The sequence below is a fragment of the Macrotis lagotis genome, chromosome 1, assembly GCF_037893015.1.
Source record: "Macrotis lagotis isolate mMagLag1 chromosome 1, bilby.v1.9.chrom.fasta, whole genome shotgun sequence".
In the NCBI taxonomy this organism is placed as follows: Eukaryota; Metazoa; Chordata; class Mammalia; order Peramelemorphia; family Peramelidae; genus Macrotis; species Macrotis lagotis.
The window spans coordinates 676790067-676813515 of record NC_133658.1 but is presented as its reverse complement, the minus strand read 5'-3'; the positions used below and the strand labels follow the sequence as shown (position 1 = coordinate 676813515).

Here is a 23449-nt window from a genome sequence, read left to right as displayed (position 1 = left end):
AATCATTCAAGCATGCTGTGATTCCTAAGATAAAGAGGTTACAAAAAGCATACCAAAGCCGAATCTGAGCAAAAGGAACACTACTTGGGAGATCAGAGCATAGTATTTGAGAGAGAAGAAATTTGAAAAGAATCAATTTCTTCAATAGTTTGCTTTACAATCCTAACAATAAGCCTGTTTCTCTAAACTGTATAACAGCTTCATAACCATGGCCTTTGAAGAGAGGCAACATAGTTTAGTAGAAGGAACAGTGGAATAACTTTCAAGCTATTACTCCTAACTGTATATCCTCAAGCTAGTCACTTTTTCTTTCTGGAACTGAATTTCCTTATCTATAAAAAGAGGAATTGGATTACATGATTTCTAGATTAGATAATACTTCCTGCTCTAATATCTAGGAATCATATTTGAAACTAAGCAGGCTAGAGATTTTTCATGGGTTTTGTTTCTGAAAACTCCAACAAGTGAAAACTGAATGCAAACTATATTATGTATGTATAAATTCAACTAATATGAATCTGAGCAAAAGTCTATACAAATGTTCTCTTGAACAGTAAGAGTAAGGGTTAAAGAAGATATGGTACTCCATACTGAAATGATATGACTGCTTTTAATAAAATAATGCAAAAAAAGCTGTTAGTGGCAGAATGGTTAAGTAAGTGATAGAAAGGGGGGGAGGGAAAAAAAAGTAAAAATGGAAAAAGAGGGAAGAAAGCAAAAAGAAAATCAATGGAAAAACCATACAGTAAGAGAAATAATTTCCAATATATTTATTTCCAACTAATAGTTGGAGTTCAATTGTATTTTGAAAAATGCATGTGTTTCTAAATCTTAAGGATTCCTTTTATTTTGAGATCAAGATGGACTCATCTAGCAATATCTCTCAATCTTTTCTGTTCCTATTGTCAATATTTAAATACTTTTCATGTAAAAATACAGTCATGGTATTCTAAGGAATTAAGAATGTTAAAGGGGAAAACACTAAAAATGTATGCATATACTTTCTTAGCTTAAAATGATAATTTTGGCAAAATATGCAATCCTATACAATAAAACCATACTATTTTTAACTAATACTGATGATTTAAAGATACAATTCAAATACTGGTTTTTAAGTAATTCAAGTTTTATTACTTCAAATACATAAAGCAAACTGAACTAACTGGTAAACAAAGTGCTTCTAAGAATATGTCCTGCTGGGTCTGCTTTAATAAACAGATAAAACTCATTTGTACTTAGAAGCATCCCTTTATCTACAATGACTGCCTAAAAGTCTTTTAAAAGTTTGTTCTCTAAACTAAATTGAACAGATCATTTCTGTTCTTGATCACATTATTATTAAGCAAGTCCAGAGAGACTACAGGAAAACCTGTCTTGTATTTAAGGCTTTATCAAACTGAGAACTGGGGAAGTCTAAATTAATTAGGTTTTACTGCATTAAAATAAAAAGTTAAAAAATACTTCACAGAATTAGCTAATAATAATAAGAATTTATCTTTGTCAGAGAAATGGCAAACCAAATAACATGTTGATATAGAGTAAAAAAAATTACTTTTAAAACAATGCCTATGACTTAATGACTTTTGGCTGCACAAATATTTTCTAACTGTAGATAAATTGTATTTTTTTAAAAATTTCACTACGTATATAAGTTCAAGGCAAATGCAAACATCAAGGTACAATCATACATTTTTGTTAATAAAAAAATTATGAGTTACCCACAAGATAATCTTTTAAAGAGAGCTGCCATCTGGTCTGGTTTGTCAAAGCTGGTCCTCATTTGTGTTAGGACATCAACATTCTCCACCACAAGTTTCTAAAAAGAAGAAAGACCTCAGGTCAGGCATATACCTTGGCATGTTAATAAGATAAGAGCATTCTTAGGAAATTACAATCTGGCAAGCAGGAACACAACTCATGAAATCCAGATGCTCTGAACTATCTTTTCTTTAAAGGAGCTACACAATTATTTGGAGGTAAGCTTCAGTTTTCTCTTTAATGTACACCAAGACAGAAAGGAAGGAAGAATTTGCTGAAAAGAACTAAAATTAAGTAACATCATAAAGAATTGTCTCATGGGCAAATTATGAAGGCTAAACCCAACAATCCAAGAACCAGATTCAAATATTTCAAGTGCTGTTAACAAAGAAGGGAATGCATTTAAAATATACGAATTGGAGGAATTAGTATTATAAAAATGCATTTAAAATGATTTTTGAATTTTACAATTTACAATTTTTCCCCCCAATCTCGCTTCCCTCCCCCCAACCCCCACAGAAGGCAGTCTGGTAGTCCTTACTTAAAATAATTTCTAATGGAAACAAGGTATGTTTTATTTAGTGAAAAATTCATTAGTCTTCCAAATAGAAGTGATACCATTTTAGCAGGGAGGTGAACTGGATAATAGTAAAAATCTTCCTCAGTCCTTCAGTACTTAAAAAATGAGGTTTGGGTCTTAGGTTTTTTTTTTTTTAGCTCCATCATTATCAATTACTTGTGCTATATATAAACATACTACTAACTTCTGCTAATTCATTCTCTGAAAATTCTAACACTAGACCAGTCCAATGATCTAAGCAACTCAGTCTTAGAATAATCTACCAGGCTAGTGGTTAATTTAATTTCATTAAAATTAATCTTTAACTAATATTTTATATACCACATTTATATTCAGAAGTTACAAATTCAAGGGCCTCTTCCTAAACAGATCCTGTACAACCCCCATTTTTCAACTTCTTTTGTTTTTACTCTACTACATATACATTTAGGTAATCATCTAAATTCAGTTACCACAGAGCTCTCGCCAAAATGGCAAATCAAAATACATTTTCTAGTGTTTCAATGAAAACTTTTAATAGTAAGGTTAGATAGCTCTGACCTAAACTAACTCTGGTGAGGTGACGAAAAATCAAGTTTGAACTTGGGCTATATGAAGAGAAATTCTATCTAGCAAATGAGGGAGGTGACAGGTTCAGTAAATTAGGTCCTGCTCATCTTCCAAAGAAAACTAAGATGGTGAGATGACTTAAAATTATGTTAAGGAACAATTAAATAATTAGAGAGGTTTAGCCTAAAGAAGACATTGAAATGATGATGCAATCTTTATGCTGAATTATTTAAAAGTTGTACAAAAATGAAACAATAGGATGCCTACAGAGTTAAGAGTTTTCCAGGACTAGAGGAAGTGAAGGTTGAAACACCAACAATTTGTCAGGATTACATAAAGGGAATTCATACTTCAAGGGTTTAGACTATGGTCTCTTCCAACTCTTAAAAACTATTATTTGCTAGCTCCCACTTGCATGTTTTTTACATTTTCCAGTCTAACTAGAATTATCTCTCTGCCTGTCAATCCAAGATATAGGTAACATTTGACACTTAAAATGTATCTGTGAAAATATTTTACTTGATTTCCCAAACATCACTCTTTATTTTTAAACCTGACAATGGTGGACAATGTATAAGGTATACTAAAACTATGACAATGCAAAGAACACTGAATTTGTTTGGCGTCAAAGGTCCTAGGTCACAATCGCTGCCATTTATCATGACTATGTCACCTCAGTTAATCTCTGTAGGGCTCAAGTTGCTCCCATTATAAAGATGTTGGACTATGTGATCTCTGAAGATCACTTCAGCTCCAAATCTTTAGTTCCATATTTACACTTAGATTTACTATGGTCTTTCTCTCTCCCCCCCACCCCCCTACCCCAAAGGATAGCTTATTGATGTAGCTCCTTTTGTTTATTTGTTTTTTGCAAGGCCAAAGGGGTCAAGTGACTTGCCCAAGGTTACACAAACTGGTAAGTATCACGTGTCTGAGGCTGGATTTGAACTCAGGTCCTCCTGACTCCAGAGCCAAGTCTCTATTCACTGCACCACCTCACTGTCCCCTGTGTGATTCCTTTTGTATCCCATTCACTCCTAATAGTACAAAACACAATATCCCAACACAGATGAGAGAAATTCAAAAAAGAAATATTTAACTAACAATAAGATTGTAGATTAAATACTGAAAATAAATAGAGTAAAGAAAAACAAGTATATTCTTTCTTTATTGCTGTGTTAATTTGCATAAAAGATTCTCATTTCTTAATGTGTGTGTATGTATGTCTGTATGTGTGTGTGTGTGTGTGTGTGTGTGTGTATATATATATATATATATATACACATATGTGTGTATGTATGTATCTATGTATCTATCTATCTATTTGGGTCCCTAAGAAGAACTAGAAGGAAAAATTGATCTAGAAATTGCCAAAAAGAATTCTTTTGGCAGGGGAGGGGAGGGAAAGTAACCAGTTTAATGGGCATGACTCCAAATGAAACATCCCAGGAATTTGAGCAGGGAGAGAAGACTGGGTGTTTTTCCTCAAGAAAGTAATAAACACACACTTTACTGCCAACAGCATGTATGTATAAAGTATTGACTGGGTCTGAAATACAATTTACTCAGAGCCAACAGATATGCAAAAAAAAAAAGCTCTGTTTTCTTAATCCAAATGCAAGAATACTACGAAATAAAATTGCTCTCTGCTTGAGAAAGAACTGAAATCATCTTGAATAGAAAAAGAAAAAAATACCTATAGACCAACACTTTACCTGATTTCCCAAACATCAATTTAGTTTAAAATAGTATGAGAAATATTAAGCAAACTTAAAGTAAAGAAATGAGCTAATTATTCCATATAGATTTCAATTTAAAATGAACAAAAACTTTAACTTTATTCTTAACACCAAAGTATACTGAAAAGACATGAAGAGTAAAAACTGGAACAGGAATTCTGACAGTCTATGACAGAGGCTTTATCACCAGATCAATTAACAATCCAAGACTGAAGTAAAGGTCTATGAGAAATTTCTCACTTCAAAATCTTTCTCTGAGGAAAAGTTTATAAATAGCTAAGTACATATAAATGAGCCTTTACTATTATAGGAAACTTTGAAAAAATATACATACACATACACACACACACATACACACACACACACAAAATAGTGCTTAGAAAAGTATTCTTCTTATCCTCAAAACTACCAATGATAGAATTTCAGAAAAATACTTCAATAGCATAGTTTAGTGTGTACCCTACTAATTTGTAATAAAGCTATCAAACACTTTACATTATTACCTACAAGACCACTTAAACTACTAACATGAAAGAAACATTAATAAGTTAAGAAAGACTAAACAAGGGGAAGCAGCTAGGTGATGCAGTGGCTAGAGCACTGGTCCTGAAGTTAGGAGAATCAAATCTGAGCTCAAATCCATCCTCAGACACTTAATAATTGCCTGTGTGACCTTGGGCAAATCACTGAACCCCACTGCCTTAAATAAATTTTTAAACAAAGACTCAACAGGTTACCCTATTAAGTAGAACTACAAAGACCTTAAGGTTCAAGAGTGTGACCTCACAAATTCATCCTATAACATTATTTTCAGTTTTATCAAATAGACCTATTCTAAAAAGAGCAAAATAGAGATCACAATGGAGCTAAAATAAATCATTTAATTAAAAAATCTGTGTGATGCCAAACTGCCACACTTTGTTGTATCAACACTATCAAATTCTGAATAATCCTGTCCATAGCAGAATAACTGGTAGGCACTTAAATACTCCCTGATCATTTTTAAATAAATGCTTAAGCTTTAGTCTTTGTACCTAGATTTCAAAACTGCTATGAAACTCAAAAAATCCATTTAGTACTAAAGAAATTTATTACAAGTTCCCTAATTCTTTTACTTTAAAACAAAATGGTACAAGCAATGTTATGAAGTTAAGAGATAGAGACTAAAAAAAAAAAATTAACACTAATCAACAAAATAAACTGGTTGACATAAAGGTAAAAAAGCAATCTCAGGAATTTAAAGGATGACTGTCAATAATAGAGTAATTAATGTTTAAGAACTAAAAATTTAGGGTAACTAGGTAGCACAGATGATAGAGCACTGACCCCAGAGTCAGGAGGACTTGAGTTCAAATTTGACTTCAGATACTTAATAATTGCCTAGCTGTGTGACCTTTGGCAAGTCACTTAACTTCATTGCCTTAAATAAATAAAAATTTTAAAAAGAACTAAAAATTTGGATATAAACATATTACTATTTTAAACTGTCATTCCTTTGTATGAAAATCTTAAAAACAGAGGCAGAGATCTCTGACACACAAAAAAATTTCAATTCATGGAATAGTTCTGGGATTTTTTTGGTTTTGATTGAGGTTAATGATTCAGACCCAAAAAACCATAAATTGCTTAAAAAAATCTTCAAAACAAGAATTTTTCTTCATTCAGAGATAAAGCTGGCTCTTCCAAAAATAAATGATTAAGTGACATTATGAAAAAAAAACTTTCATGTTATGTGCATTGTAACTATGTAAACTAACCTTACATTTTCTAGGAAATAATACGTTTTTTTCAGGAACATGATTATTTCCATACAGTTAAAACTGAGTGATACATTATCATTATGCTAATGAATTAGAAGGAACAGGATGAAGTGTATTGAAACATAATATACAGGAAGACTAATTCCCAGAAATAATTTTTATTAAGGTACATCAACAAGTCAAATCCACTGCTGGTCTACATTTTTTTTTGGTGGCTTTTTTTTACAAGGCAAATGGGGTTAAGTGGCTTGCCCAAGGCCACACAGCTAGGTAATTATTAAAGTGTCTGAGACCGGATTTGAACCCAGGTATTCCTGGCTCCAGGGCCAATGCTTTATCCATTGTGCACCACCTAGCTGCCCCTGGGCTACATTTCTTCCACAATCATCAACTTCCTTTTGGTAGGACAGGAGGTAATATGGTAAAGATAAATAATGTGTTGCCCATTTCTTAAAAGAAGTATAGGATCTTACAAGGGGAAAGAAGGAGAATAAAGATGACATCATAGTGGACAAAAATGGAAAATAATAAAATACAAAATATAAATCTAAACATATGTATATCAATATATGTATGTGTATATATCCTAATTAACTATATATAAAATCTATATATGGATATTGCTATTGTTTGATGTCTTTTCAGTTATATCTGACTCTTCATAACCCCATTTGGGATTTTCTCGGCAGATATTAGGGTAAGCAATTTCCTTCTCCAGCTCCTTTTTACAGATGAGGCAACTGAGACAAACAGGGTTAAGTGACTTTCCCAAGATCACACAATGACTAAATATTTGAGATCAGATTTGAACTCAGGCAGATGAATCTTCCTGACTCCAGGTCTAGTACTCCATCTACTGCATCACCTCTCTGCCTATGGGGACATATGGCAAAGTAATAAAACCAAGAAAGAAAATGTCAGAATAAGGGGAAAAAACAGATATAATGGTATAATGAATTCCAGGGAAAACAAAATATTCATTATTGTATGTATTAACAAAATATTATTCTTACAACTGGGAATTAATATTTATTTCTACACTTGCTCAATTTACTGTAAAAACTCAGATCATTAACTGACTTGGAATAGTACTTTTCCTTTAACTGACCACAACATTCTATCATTATCTCTCCCTAAACTTCTACCCAATTTTTGTCTTCATTTTGACCTCTAGTCCCTTGAGCGTGCATTAACCACCCATTCTATTTCTTATACCTTGTATTAATTTCTCTTTCTTCCAAATAGTGACACTAAATCAAGTTCACATTAGTATCCTTTAGAATACCTTGTACCATTGTCCTTTCTTGCTAAATGGTACTGAAAGAAGTGATATAACCATGCCAACTGGGTTTACTTTAAATGTATGCTACATAGTTTGAAGTGATCCCTCACTGAAGAAAAGCAATCCTTTTATTTTTCCCCACTCCTCAGTCTGTGGGTAATACACAATGTTCAAATCTTTTCTTCTGAAGTCTCTTTAATGAGTATTTCAACTCTATTTTCCCCAGAAGAAAATTTTATCTCATCATTTAACTGACATATTCCTCTTTCTTCTCCAATATATCTCAGAAGCCTTTTACACTATCACTCCTCTGCTCCTTTACTCTTTACTCAAGTGTCTGATGAGGAGCTTGCTATTTCAATTAATCAACAAGAGTGTATTGAATGTGTAGTAAATATCTGCTATATACCAGACATTATGTTAGGAGCTGGAGATATAAACAGAGTTAAATAATCCTTTCTCTCATAGAGTTCATGTATACAAAAAAAAAGGTATATTTTGAATAAACAAAAGATAAATAAAAATGAAATTTAGGTACTTTGAGTAGGAGGGTACTAGCATTTAAGGTAGAATATGGTCTTTGGGTTGCATGGATTTTGTGAAGCAGAGGTGAATAGGAAGGGCATTCTATGAACTGGGGACATCCAGCACAAAGATGGAGTACTCAATGTGAGGAACAAGGCCAGATTATGAAAGGTTTTAAAAACCAAACAGGAGATAAACCCAAAGAGTCCGGCCATTGGGATAAAAACTCCCTCTTTGATAAAAATTGCTGGGATAATTGGAAGTTAGTATGGAAGAAACTTAGAAAAACCAAACAGGAGTTAACATTTTTATCTGACAATCAGAAATCTTTGGAATTTGAGGAAAAAGAATGACATGGCCGTTCCTACACTTAGGGAATTTTTTTTTGGTAGTTGCATGGAAGACATGTTAGAGTGGGAAGAGATGAGATACATGGAAATGTCTAATTGGTAGTTGGGGATGTGGCTCCATAAAGCTCAAGGGAGACTGTACTTATTTATCAATCTGTGTATCAGTCTTTCCTTGTCAAGGCCATCTACTCTAAATACACCTCTGATACCATCCTCAGTCCCCATAGCAAACTGTTCCTATAATTATAACCTCTTAGCATATAATTTTTTAATCCCTATCTTTTGGCCCTTTCATGTTGTTTATAAGTTGTTTCCCTTCCTCCTTTAAAAATCTCTCACTTGCAATATCATTAATAGGCCTATTAAACCTCCAGTTATTATAAAAAAGTTCACAAAAATATTAGAGCAACTCTTTTAATAATGGTAAAGAATTGAAAGCCAAGTAGTGTCCATGAATTGGGAAACAACTAAGCAAATTATGGTATAAACATATAATGGATTACTACTGTATTATAAGAAATCACATAAGATGATTTCAGAAAAACCTAGGAAAACTAAAATTAACTGATGTAGAGTACAATAAATAGATTCAGGAGAACAATTTATACTGTAAATCCATTGTAAAAACACAATTTTGAAAGATTTAAAAACTTTGATCAATGCAATGATAACTATGATTCCAGAGGATTAGTAATGAAGAATGCTATCTATCTCTCAACACTGAAGTGATGGACTAAATATGTAAGAATAAGATACCATTTTTAGACATTGTCATTATAAAAATTTGCTACAAGGATTTTTATTTTTCTTTTTTTTCTACTTGGGGATAGGGAGAAATAAGAAGGGGGAAAAATGATGTGCAATAATTGAAAAAAGAAAAAGCATTTTTTAAAATCCTCCCTCACCTGGTTTCTACCATTACCTTAAAGCATCATCCTCTATTTTCTCTTTCAAATGAACAAATGACTATATATTTTTAAATGTTTATTATATGTAAAACACTGTGCCACATGCTACGGGAAGAAATAAAAGTAAGGTAGTCCCTGTTCTCAAGGAATTCACAAATATTCTGAAAGTGAAGACAGCACACCCAGAAGGTTTCAGTTTCAAGTCAAAGAGGATCCATCTGAAGATACTGTGATGAAGCATATAAGTAATGCTTAATGTCATATTCTCATTTTTCAGATGGGTTTACTACTTTGGGATTTCTGACTTCTCCATCATGTCCTAGGAAGTTCCCCACCAGAATACCCTCAACCTTCTATCTTTCCCCTTAGCTCCCCATCTTCAGCTTCCTTTTGGTTTTTTGGTCTTCTTCCATTGAACTGTAAGGTTCTTGAGGCCAGAGATAGTCTTTTTTTTTCCATTTTTTATGTTCCCAGTGTTTGGCTAAGTGGCCTGGTCCAGAGGAGGCTCTTAATAATTGACTAATGAATATTTCCATAATAAAATCTTATCAATTTCTGATGTTGAACCATTTGATAATACAAAGGTTTTTGGTGGTAAAAATTTTCTTTTCTAGTCCTTCAGTACCTGTGACTGAAGCACCCACAGCTTCCAGGCTGCGTACTTACAGAAGTTGTTTCTAAAGATGATGTATGCAAGGACTGAGCTAGAATTAAGACTATGGATGGAGAGGCATGGATGGAGAGGGGTTGCTATAATTCCCAAGCCTCTCACAGTCATAGTCTATCTCCCTTGAGATCTAAAGTTAAGTGGTAGTGGGTTGACTTAACTGGCACATGATACCACCTGTCTCTTGCTGAGGCTGCCTTACTGTCTTCAATTAGGCTTACTTGCCTACATAAAAGTGGCATTAGATAGGGATGAATAGCACCTTCTAGAAAGAAAGTGCTTCCCCAAATGAGGGTTCCAGAAGTAAGATCAACAGACCAAGGACTACTCTGATTCCCAGAGATCTTTGGCTTACCTATTCATGGGAGTTAGTAAACAATCAATGACACTGGTGGTGAGGATAGGGCCCCTTATCCATAGTTACTGCTTCCCTCAATGATAACTAGACAATAGATAATATAATTACTAAATTCCTTCTCTTAACTGCTATGACTTTTTCTCAATCTTCATACTCCTTGCCCTTTCTGTAGCATATGACACTGATTACTCTCTCCCCCTTAATATTCTTTCTTCTCTGAATTTTCCTGATACAGATCTCTTGGTTCTCCTTCCTCTTGATTAATCCTTCTCTTTTTTCTTTGCTGGATCATCCTCTCATCTGCATATGCCCTAAGATTCTGTCCTAGGCCCTCAAATCTTTTCTCTCTATATTCTTTCAGAGAATCCATTAGGTTCCATAGGTTTAGATATTACAACCATCCCATGCAGATAACTTAGATCTACACATCCATCCCTGCCTCTCTCTTGAGCTCCAGTGAAGTCAAGAAGTCAAGTCGAGAAGCATTTATTAAATGCCTATCAATACCAAGCACTGCGTTAAATACTGGGGATACAAAAAAGGGGTGGAAGAACAAAAACCAAATAAACTGATTAAAAAACACAAGCAAAATAAGGAACTGGAAATAATCACAGAAGAAAGACATTAACATTAGGAAGTTTCTTTTATTTTTTTTTTTGGTTTATATATTTTTGGGTTTTTTTGCAAAGCAATAGGGTTAAGTAATTTGCCCAAGGTCACACAGCTAGATAATTATTAAGGGTCTTAGGAGGAATTTGAATTCAGATCTTCAGAGCCAGTGCTCTATCCACTGTGCCACCTAGCTGCCCCTAGATTAGGAAGTTTCTTAAAGAAGACTTTAGCTGAGACTTGAATGAAGTCAGGAAGTTGAGATAAGGGAACAAGTTCTAAAAGCACAGGGGACAGTCAGTGAAAATTCTCAATTGGGAGGTGGAGTTTTAGAAATAAGACTAATGGAAAGTATGTGGAACTAAGTAAAAAGATTGTAATGGGAGGAAGGGGCCAAATTATGAAGGGCTATTAAAAGCCAAGAGAACTCTATACCGGAATTCACTGAGTGGGGGATGGGGGTGTGTGACATTGTCAGACCTATGGTTTAAGAAAAATCATTTTGACAGGTTTATGGAAGACGGTCTGGAACAAGGAAAGAGGCAAGGAGACCAATAATGAGGCTATTGCAAAAATTTGGGTGAGAATAATGAGGGCCTGAAATTAAGGTGATGACATTGTCATTAGAGAGAAGGGGAAGTATATGATAGATGTTATAAAGGTAATATTTATAGGTTTAGGCATCAGACTGAACATATTTTACTGGATTCACTCCATTTCTTTCAAAGTTCAAACCTTTCAGGGCAGCTAGATGGCACAGTGGATAGAGCACTGGCCCTGAAGTCAGGAGGCCATGAGTTCAAATCTGGCCTCAAACACTAAATAATTACCTAGCTGTGTGATGTTGGTTAAGTCACAACCCCATTGCCTTGCAAAAAAGCAAAAAGCAAAAAACAAAGTTTAAACCTTTCCTGATCCTGACTGCTAATGCTAGACCCCCCCCCAACCTAATTTGTAATTATTTCAGATAAACTTATGTATACACGTTTTATTCCTCTAAATAAAGTAAGCTCCTTGAAGTAAGGAATTGTTTTGTTTATGTCTCTATACTTAACAATGTCTAGCTGGTGCCTGAGTAACTGCTTGCTGATTAATGATAATCATCATAAAAGTTCACATTTAAAAAGGTACAAGTCACTTTACACATGTTATCTCTGGATCAGTGATGGAAATGTTCTAGAGTTGATTCTTGTATAGTTCAGAAAAGATCCCTCCCCATTCTAAAATTCTGAAATATTATTAAAGGTGAAAAAAATAACTAAAATTCTAAACAACGTATTTTGCTTAACCATAACCATAATGACATTTCAAAACGAATTTCAAAGATAAAAATATGGATGAAATGTGAAAACTATTACCTTAAGTTCAGCAACTTGTGATGAAATATGCCACATAAGGCTTTCACTGAGGAACTTCATACCATATGGACCTAGCAATTCTGACAGTGACCTCATTTCTAAGAAAGAAAAATAATTTAATTCATTCACTTGAGAGCTAAATCAAATTATTTTAAAAGTAAATCCCTTAATACCCCAACCATCACATGGAAAAGGAAATCATAAATATACACAGAGAAAAGACATTTCTAAAAACCACTTAGAGATAACCTACAAAGATTTACTTAAAAGAAAATGACTTGTTTGATACTGATTTTCTACAGTGAAACCTAAAGAATCAAGACTACAAATAAATAAATATGAATTTTCAAACAAGTTCACCTGATATGTCTGAATACTCTTCTGCATTGAATGTCAGCTCATTTTCTGTGGGCAAATTCACAAATGCTTTCATTGCAGGAAAATAAGCTATATGGCCATTGCTGACTTGTCTCAGCAAAGTCTCCAAATACCTAAAAAGAAGCATATGATCATATGGAAAGAGAAGAATCAAAGTGTTATTTCAAAACTTATTATAGGATGTACTTTTATAAGAGGTTTCAACTTTTAGAGATTTCCTATCCTTATTTTCTTCAACAAAAAAAGAAATGTTCTAATTAATATGAAGCTATGTTTAGCATGGTTATACATGTATAGACTATATATTAGACTGCATGAAGTTGGAAAAATAAACCATTCAAAAAAGGGAATGTTCAACATTCACTCAATTTAAGGTCTTACCAATTTGTGTATAGGCTTGTAATAGTTGGCTCTCCATGACTGTCTAAATGTTGTGTTTGCTGAAGAAGAACATTGTTAAATACCCTTGTAATGTCAATTTGTACGTAATTTTCTATCGACTGGAGTACTGTCATGTATGCCCTTACACTTGTTAAGAGCTCTGAAGGTTTTGCAATTTCTTGAGTGGCTTGATTATACATTGTCATCCCCACGATTGACCTTTAAAGGAAAAAAGTAAATGAAATAAAAGATTGTTCACATTATTGTAAAGAAGTCATTCATTCAAATCATATGAAAGAGTGCTTGTTAGCTATAAATATAGTTTAATGATATAAAATTATTTAAAAGAAAAACAACAGTTTACATGCTACCAAATCCTGAAATGTGGGGAGACAAGTTATTCTGGAATGTCAATTCAGTTCCATTCTTAAAGATATAAATCCACTAATAAGTAACTTTATTTTTCAGTCATTCACAATTATGAAATGTTTATGACAAGAATTGGTAGTTCTCACCCAAAGGCCATTTCCAGCATTTAGCTTAAATTTCAATTGACCCTTGTAATATTAGTGGTCCTGAGGGCCCACTGCTCAAATACTAAATTGCCCTCTGGTAAAGCTGCCATAGCTCTACCATTTAGAGCAAAATTTTTTTAAAAAGTAATTGTCAGGGCGGCTAGGTGGAGCAGTGGATAGAGCACCAGCCTTGGAGTCAGGAATGCCTGGGTTCAAATCCGACCTCAGACACAATAATTGCCTAGCCATGTGGCCTTGGGCAAGCCACTTAACTCCATTGCCTTGAAAAAAAAAATAATTGTCAATGACAAGGGTGGAATGCTCTTCTGGAAAATTATTCTGTTGAATCGTTATTAATTATCTTGAAATCAATGCTCTAAAATGTTTCAAGTTTTTTGAGTCTGATCACTTACTCACTACATTAGCAAAAAATTAAGTGCTTTTGAAAAGATATTCATTCATACTTGAAATATTTTTCAGTGGGTTATAGTAAATCAATTCATATTATCATTTACAATTTTTATAAAGTCAATTTAAAAGTTGCTAATTTTCTTATTCTTGATTTTTCTAATGAGTACTTTTGAATATGAATTTGAAAATTTATCAGTTTTGTATTGAAAAACAAATGTTAATTTTAGTTTGGGTATCTGAGCTTTCTTCCCTCCCCCCAAAAGTAAATATTCACCTTAAAGACAAAAATTTCATATTCCTGTCTCCTACATAAAATGTATTTACCATTAGAGGCAAAAAGAGTAAGATAGTGAAGTTCTGCTTGAATTCTATGTGTATGCTAAATCCAATAGAAAGGTAATGAGATTTATTAAGGTGGAGGTAGAAGGGGGCAGAAAGAGGAAGACAGCCAACATAAACAGATCATTTTATTTTTTAGTGAAAAATATAGTGACATGAAGCAAGGGGGTCAACTACAAGATTGCAGATAGGGTTGAGGTTAGAAGGAATGAATTTCTGAACAAAGGTGATGGCTAGGTGATTAGTGAAAGGGTGTGAATAACTGGAATTTACGTCATTCTTCAGACTTACCACTCTAATCAATCTACAAATATTTAAGTACTGATTATACACCGAGGTTACAAAGACAAAAAAAAATGAACAATTCTTGCACTTGAGGAGTTTGTTTCATTTATATGAAAAACATATAAATACATAAGAAAGTAAATGCAAAGGGATTTTCAGGGTAGATGAGTAGATAGGTTTCACCTGAGGTAGGTAGCACCTGAATTAAGTTTTGAAGGAAGCAATTCTAAGGTGAAGAATTCATTGAGAAAGCATACTAGTTCTTTCTGACTGCTACATTCTCTTCTATATATTCACTATCTCTCCATTAATATGTCATAAAATTTTCCTGGAAATCAATATCAAATTTAAGGATTTTGAGTTTACAAATTTAGCCAGTCAATGAAGATAAAGCGTCTATTATTGCTGGAGGCACTGTGCAAAGTGCTGAGGAGACAAAGAGAAAAGACACCCCCTATTCTCAAGAAGTTCAAAGTCTAATGGGGACAACAACAGGAAAAAAAACTATATACAAACAAGTTATATACAGGATAAACTGGAAATTATTAGTAGAAGGACAGTATTAGAATTGAAGGGGATTGGAAGTCACCTGTAGAAGGTGAAAATTTGAAGGTGAGAAATTTGAAGAAATCAGGGAAGTCAGGAGAAAGAGCACTGTATACATGGAGAATAATTAGTGAAAATGCCTGGAGTAAAGAAATGGAGTATATCGTTCAAGGAATAGCAAGGCTAATGTCTCTAGACTGCAGAGTATGTGGACAGTTATATGCTGTATAAAAAAAATAAAATTTGGGGCAGTTAGGTGGAGCACCGGCCGTGGAGTCAGGAGGATCTGAGTTCAAATTTGCCCTCAGAAACTTAATAATTACCTAGCTGTGTGACCTTGGTTGGGCACATCACTTTAATCTCACTGCCTCACAAAAAACAAAACAAAAAAAGTTCTATTATTTGGACTCTCGTGCTCTAAAAGGAAACATTCAGAGATGCTAAGATTTAATAAAGAGGAATATATTTTTTGTCTTACTTGGTAAAGCGAATTTCCAGATGAGATGTCAAATATTCTCTTGGAGTAAAAGTGTGTTCCCAAACAGCCATGTTTGGTACATAATTTATAGAGAAACAAAGTTCAGAAAGTGCAGTGTGCAATTTATCAAGGCTAAAATAGAGATGGAAAAATAATAAGTAAAATATTAAATAATGTTTGATGAAATAAATTTACTTTTAAAATAATTAGATTTAAGGTTGTATCTTCCTATCAGAATGCAAAATTCTTCTATATAATTTTCCCATATGTAAAGTATGCTACATTAAAGTTTTCTGAGAGATTACATATATTACAAACACTATTTCTAAATTCAAGAGTATTCCTTTGCCTCTCTATATACAGTTAGATAGTATTATTGAATATAATCATCAAGGAAAAAAAAAGTTGAATTTCATTCAATTTATAAATAAATTACTGCTATCCCTAGTTGCAGTTATAGTTTCATGATATTTTTGGTAGATAAAAGGTTAATTAAAAAAGTTAAGTTAAACATTAAAGAATACCTAGAAAATGTTCCATAGTTTGTTTTAAGCTTCACTATTAAATCATAAAATGCAGAACATAACAAAAATTTTTTGGATGTGGCTAACATGGAATTTTATTTTGGATGACTATGCAAAGGGGTTTTTCCCCCCTTATGAACCATGGGTGAAAGAGAGGGAGAAAAGTGAATGCCAAATTAAAATTTGTTTTTTAATTTTGCAAAAAAAAATTGTAGGTAACTAGGTGGCTCATTGGATACAGGATTGAGCCTGAAGTCAAAAAGAGAAACTAAAAGTGTATGGCTATTTTTTTTTTTTGCTGAATATTAACATCAGTTCTTAAAATCAGTTATATATAAATACATATACATGTATGTGTTAGAAACACACACACACACACACACACACACACGAAATAAAGTATATGGCTTACTTGGTTACCACCAGTCTGTTTTTCCTCATGCTTTCAACTCCTGGTTTCTCCCTTTCAGGTTCCCCTTTCTTTCCAGTCTGTTTTTTTGATTTTTTGTTAACTGCCTGACTGATGGTTTTGGCACAATGTTTTGGCAGCAACTATATTTTTTTGAAAAATTAATAAAGATAGAAAATCTCTTTTCAATAAATGAAGTTAAGAGCATAATTAAAATTAAAGCATCACAAGAAAACATGAAAAACTTTATTTCTATTAATATTGATTTTAAAGAGTAAAATTGGGAGGTAGATTATTTCTTACTAGAATGGTAGCTTTTCTTAAAATGGGTTTTCATTTTTAATTTTCAATTTACTGGCTCATTCTCCCCTGCCCTTTGCTCCTCATATTTTCACTCTATATGCTGGGCTAGAAAAAAAAAAACCACTTGTTTCCTTTTCATCTGCCATTATAATGCTCTTTTGGGCATCTAATCTTTCTTCCACAAAATACTCCTATAAGACTTGGAGAGATCTCTTATATTTCCAAGTATTCCCTTATCCACGATTAATTCACTAATTCCTTTAACCAAATCTCCAATGCTCTTGGTTAGAGGATGGTACCCAAATCAAACACAAATACTCCAGACATGGGTTAACCAGGGTATGAATTATTCTTTTCAATTCAGCCCAAGATTACATTAGCTTTCGTGATTGTCCTTAAGCTGACTCATTTTGCATCAGTAGTAGTTCACTGAAAGTTACATATTTTTCACAAAATTTGTTGTCTAGCGATGCATCTTCCATCTTCAATTCAATCAGTTACTAAGCAATGAGTACCAGGGTCAGGAAACAGGAAATTTCAATATATTCTAACACTGAGACAAATCAATTTTATTAAATGGACAAGACATACTATAGATGTATGTATGCTATCCTCCCAATTAGACTACAAGCTCTTTAAGGTCAGGGACTATGAAATTTTTGTATTGATCCATACTGATATGCACATTGAGGAAGAGATGCTTAAATATGGAATATTGTAATTCCCTAAAGGCTTACTGAAATTAGTAGGACTCATCACTTGCTTTTTCAATGAAATGGGTCTCCTAGACTAGACTATAAAATGATTCTATAAATTGCTTTGTTTTAGAATAGCTCAATCATACTCCTTGTGGAATGTTTCTAATCTCCTGGAGAATTGAACCTTCCCAAAAGTAATGAAATGTTTTTAATAAAAAGATGTTTGTATAAAATGCAGAACCTGATGCAGATCCTTGCTTTCAAAGTCTGCTTCTAATTTTTTATTTGTGTGACAAGGTAAATTACTGACCTCTGAGTTTTAGTTTCCTCCTTTAATAAGGAGGATAAACATTCTTGAAGCACCTCACAGATTTGCTGTAAAAATCAGATGAGATAATGTGCAATGCCTTTAACATGGTGCCTGGTACACAGTAAGTACTAATATAAATTATAGTTACTGCTACCGTCTACATCACAAAGAAGTTATGTGAATCAAATGAGGTAAAGAAAACCTTAAAGTGCTGTACAAACATCAGCAGTCATTGTCTTACTTCCTTCAGCGACATCACTTTTGGTCAATATATTTTCCATGCCTTGATGCCCATCTCATTGCTTCTTTGCCTGAAAAGCACTATCCTCCCAGGGAAGAGTCTCATTAATATTTTCCCTATTCTTTCATATATTTTATTTTCTTTTGGGGATGAATTTCTTCTTTCGGTATATTTTAGTTTTAATGATTGTATTCTGTTTTGGTTGACATTAACTGAAATGAATCTATAACTCCTTGATGTGAAAGTTGTCTAACCATTCCCTTCTAATATCTTTAACAAGAATATAGTCCATGTATGCGCAGATTAATCTCAAATATCTTAGGGAAGCAAATATATCATAAGTATTTATTTTTCTCTTGGTTGCCTTTTCTTGGTAATAATGAAGCCTGAGATTTTTCTTCCATGCCTTTGGCAGCTTCCCATCCTTCAGAAACCCTGAGAATCAATTCAATACTCCCAAAATTGTGTCACCTCCAGATGACTTCCTCTACTTGCTTTTCCTCATCTTTGCTTTCTTCAATGACATTTCCAATTTTTTAAAATAAATACAATAAGTACTTCAATGTTAAGAGTTCTATTGTGGTCTCTCCACTATCCCTGATATTATACATCTTTGCCATCATTTATTCTTCTCTTTCCAGTTTCATCAGTAATTTCCTTGAGATGACTTTTCTTAGCTTTTTAAGTTTTGACAAAGTTTCTTTAAGTTGTTTTTCCCCTCTTCACTTTTTTGTGAAAGACACTGTTCATAATCATTCAACACCTTTTTTTCCTAACACTTTATAAATGAGTTTATATTCTAAACTGGTATCTCTACCTGGTGAGTTGAGTGTTTGCTATGGAGGATAATTCTTAAGCTTTTGGGTGTTTTTGTTATAAAAAAAATGATAGTATTTAAATTTCTGTAGGAAACTGTTATAATTGTTTATGTCCTTTTCTCAGTTCAGTTCCCATTCTTCCAACATCCATAACACTTGTACCAATTTGAAAAATAGCAAATGAAATGAACCACAGAATCAAGTCAAAATATGACTCAATTACTTACCACTGGTCACATTTTTCTATGTTCATAAACAAGACTTCTATTTGCACTTATGGAAAAAATTAAATTCTTACCTGGTCACTAAGAGTACACTGTTCTGTGCAAATATCTGTAATAAGATTTCTAGCCTGCTTTGCCATTTCATCCAAGAACATGTTACATAATGAAAGACTTCGATCCCCAATATGATGTCTCTATCAAAACAAGATATATAAATGTTTTAAAATACATTTCCTGCAAGAATCAGACTGACTGATATAATTTCAGAGTAAAGAAGGATAATTAAGTTAAAGTTCTACAAGACTGCAAAGAACAGGCATATCTAATACCTAGCACTTAAAAGATACAAAATAAGTGTCTAATTGATTTGATTTTATAAAATACTGCTCTTTGAAAAGAGACTTAAAAGGGTCAAGAAGATCTTCCATTATGATTTCTCTCTCATCACATTCAACTTAGATCAATGTATACTATGGAAACAATGTAAAGACTAACAGACTGCCTTCGGGGGGGGGGCAAGATTGGGGGAAAATTGTAAAATTCAAAATAAATAAAATCTTTCTTTTATAAACAAAAAAAAAAGATCCTCCATAATGTAAAAGAATACAAATATTATCTCTATGTACTTAATTCATAATCTTTCAAAACACCCCTTAGTACAATTCGAACAATCCTAGTACAGATAGGATTAGGTAGACTCTAGGTCCCTTTCAACTCTGTGATTCTGTATCTACCATAGTATATTAAGTCAATCTATTTTCTATATTTAGCATGGTTAGACATGTATAACCTATATTATACTGTTTTGTGTTCAGGAGGAAGAGGAAGGAAAAGAGGGAGAGAGGGAGAAAAATGTAAAACTCAAAACCTTGCAAAAAAAATGATTGCTGAAAACTACCACTGGAAAAATAGAAATTGGAAAAATATTTTTTTTTAAAAAAGAAGTCAATCCATTTAAGTAAACAAAAAAAATTTTAATTAGATTTAAAAGCCAAAGAGATGTGGTGATGTGAAGGCAATTAACTTCTCTAGAAAGCAACATTTTCCCTTTCATTGCCTAAATTTATATTCACATACCTCTTGGGCTTTGAGTTTTTGTGACACTGATGATCTCACAAAGTTCCCCAACTACTTGCCTAATCAATCCTTCTTAATCACCTTTGCTGAATTTTCATACATAAGCCATTCCCTTACTGTGGGGTGAAATGTGACTACCTTAAATTTCTGTCCTAGATTCCCTCCTTTCTCTTTCTTATCTACTATCTTTTTGTGAATTCATCAGATTCTATGGATCTAACTATAATTTCTATGCAAATGTCTCCCATATCACTAAATGCCCATTAAACATTCCTATCTAGATGTCTAATAGTATATCAAATTTAATATGAAGAAAAATAGAATTCATTACCTGTCCTCCTCAAACTCAACCCTCTGCTCAATTTCCCTATTCCTGTAAGTATACTATTACCTTTCTAGCCTCATCTCCTTAACCCATCTGCTCATTCTTCCTTCATCACACATATCCAGTAGTTATAAAATCTATAATTTTACCTCAATATCTCCTCTCAAATCTATCCCATTCTTTCCTGTCAACAGGTAATCACAACTTCATGAAACTTACATGAAAATTAAGTTTATTACAGGAGAAATGAACATGTCTGTGGAACCCTAAGGCAGGGCAAAGAGCTCACAAGCCAAAAAGAAGTTATCAAACTGTGACAAAGAGAGAAAGACAGAGGAGGAAAAATCATGAATTAGTATGGCAAAAGCAGCATTCTTTTCTCTTGAAAACTGCTAGACTATGAAGATAGAATGATGTGCTTATCTACAAAGGTTCTCAACTGCACAAGATGTTTCACAGTCTAATGAAGACTGCCTGTCTTCACTCCCAAGAATAAATAAGGAGTCTAGCTTGGGATGCAAACAAGAAATTATGTCAGATCAGAGGGGCTTTAATCCTTGACACATTCAAGGCCTCCTATACATTACAAATCCAATGTTTCTGCAAAATATGGCAACTCAGAAAGACAAGTTCTAGGGACTCCTTAACATTCCAAGTCCTCACACAGCTACCATTCTAGTTAAGAACATAATTTCTTTGATGGTTCTGATAGCCTCCCCACTTAAATTCTCTAATCACTCCAATTCATACTTTACATAGCTGTTAATGTTACTCTCCTAAATATATATATATATGAATATTTCACTCTCCTCAATTAAATCCAGAGGCTCCTTACTATTTCTAGAATTATATATGCTTTTATTGAGTATTTAAAGCTCTTTACAACTTGCCTTTTCCACCCTATTATAAATTACATTATTTTCAAGTACTCTTTGTTTTAGCCAAATTGGACTTCTCTATTTTCTATATAGGACCCAGCTGTTCTCTTCTCTGTGCCTTGCAACCTGTAAAAAGCTGCCTTCTATCCCTTAAATGCACTCTGTATTTTTCCCCCTAAGAATTTCTATTACCTTCAAGTCTCAAGTATCACAGTGAATTGTTTTCTCTCCTCTCAAGATATCAATACTCCATCTCCCAATAACCTTGCATTTGTTTTGCATGAATATAAATGCACAAGTTTCCCTCTATAGAATTTAAGTTACTGAAAGAACATAGCCTTGTATCCTTGGAGGCTAAGTGGCAAGTGGATAGCACTGTGCTTAAAGTTAAGAAGACCAAAATTAAAATTCAGTCTTATATACTTACAAGCTGTTTAATCCAGGGCAAGTCACTTTTAACCTCTCTGCCTGCCTCAGTTTTCTCAGTTATAAAATTGTAAAATAATGGCACCTACCTCTGGGATTGTTATGTGTATTAAATGAGATAATAACTGTAAAGGGCTTAGCACAGTACATGATATATAACAGGTACTTATAACAGAATACTGAATGATCATGAGGAAAAAACCTGCTACTTAGACTATCCTTTGTATTAAGCCAGTGCATATTCTATAATTTTTCTGAAGCACTGCTGTGATTACAGTCCTTGATCCAAGACCATCAATGAACACCACTCTCAAAAAAAAAAGTGTGAATTATTAGAAGATAAAGAGAAAAAATAAAGGAAAATAAAAAAGTATAAGAAAAAACACATACTGACCTTGACAGGAAAAATACTAAAAACAAGAGATATTTTACTGGGGGCTGGGGGAATTGATTTCTCATAATTAATTCCTAAGGAGTAACCTGCTTCTGGGTTAGGAAATAACCTAGGAATGGAAGAAAGGAGTTGTTCATTCACTATAGGGGTTCAATATGAACAAGTCTCAACTTTGTAAACTGTTCACTTCATCCACTGGGGCAGCTCATGATAGGATCATGATAAAGGCTTTACTTAGGGGTGTGGAAAAATCCAAACCTCTTCAACTTCTGCACTGGCTACACTTTCCTTCCAACTCTCTCTTGATCCCATAGGCAAACCAATTCATCTCTTCTATTCTCTTAAATCTTTTGTCCACTACTCTATTAAAAATCTGCCCTGCCAAACTTTAGACTTGTTACTTCTACCATTCATTACCCTTACTGCTACTCAGTTGTGGCAAGAAGGCAAGAAAATCATAAAATCATACTAAATACACTACAAATTTTAGATGACATAATTTCAACTGATCTCCCTTTTTTGAAGTCTTTTATAATGTGGTCCTTCCCTAAGTTTCCCATCTTCCTACTCTCTACTCCCCCTTCCACACACCTGTGACCCAGTGGCATGAGCCCCTTTGCTCTTTCTCCTACCCAATCTTCCATTTCCTGACTCCTGATAACATTTACCCTGCCTGAATTGCTCTCATTTCCATCAATTGGTTTTCTTTAAGTCTCCAAGTCTCACATTCTGCAAGAAGCCTCTTTTATCTTAGTGTTTTTCTCCTATTGATTAACTCTGCTGCCTTAAGTTTTCTATTCCATTAGCCTGTGAGGACCTTAGGAGCAGTGACAGATTCTAGGTTTGTTTTTGTCTTTCTTTATATCTCCACGGGCCCATACAGGCACTTATTCTTCCTGACTTAACATTCCCTTCTCATTTCTTCCTTTAAGATTCAGGGGCTGATTACCTGAAATCACCCTGAATTTATTTATCTGTGTATGTGTTTTACCTACCAGAAAAATCTAAACTCTTTAGGGGAGTATACAACTCTATTACTATAGTCT

At 33.5% G+C, this 23449-nt stretch overlaps 1 protein-coding gene across 1 annotated transcript in view; it reads right to left on the bottom strand.

The window, feature by feature from the left end:
• The window catches only part of NCKAP1 (NCK associated protein 1), a 121156-nt gene that overhangs the window by 10912 nt on the left and 86795 nt on the right, over positions 1–23449 (bottom strand). The window contains exons 18-24 of the mRNA XM_074215555.1: positions 19378–19497; positions 16713–16852; positions 15777–15908; positions 13203–13421; positions 12804–12934; positions 12444–12541; positions 1723–1816 (exon numbers count right to left, since the gene is read on the bottom strand). Of these exons, the coding sequence (XP_074071656.1) occupies positions 1723–1816; positions 12444–12541; positions 12804–12934; positions 13203–13421; positions 15777–15908; positions 16713–16852; positions 19378–19497 (934 nt within the window). The remainder of the gene's footprint in view (positions 1–1722; positions 1817–12443; positions 12542–12803; positions 12935–13202; positions 13422–15776; positions 15909–16712; positions 16853–19377; positions 19498–23449) is intronic.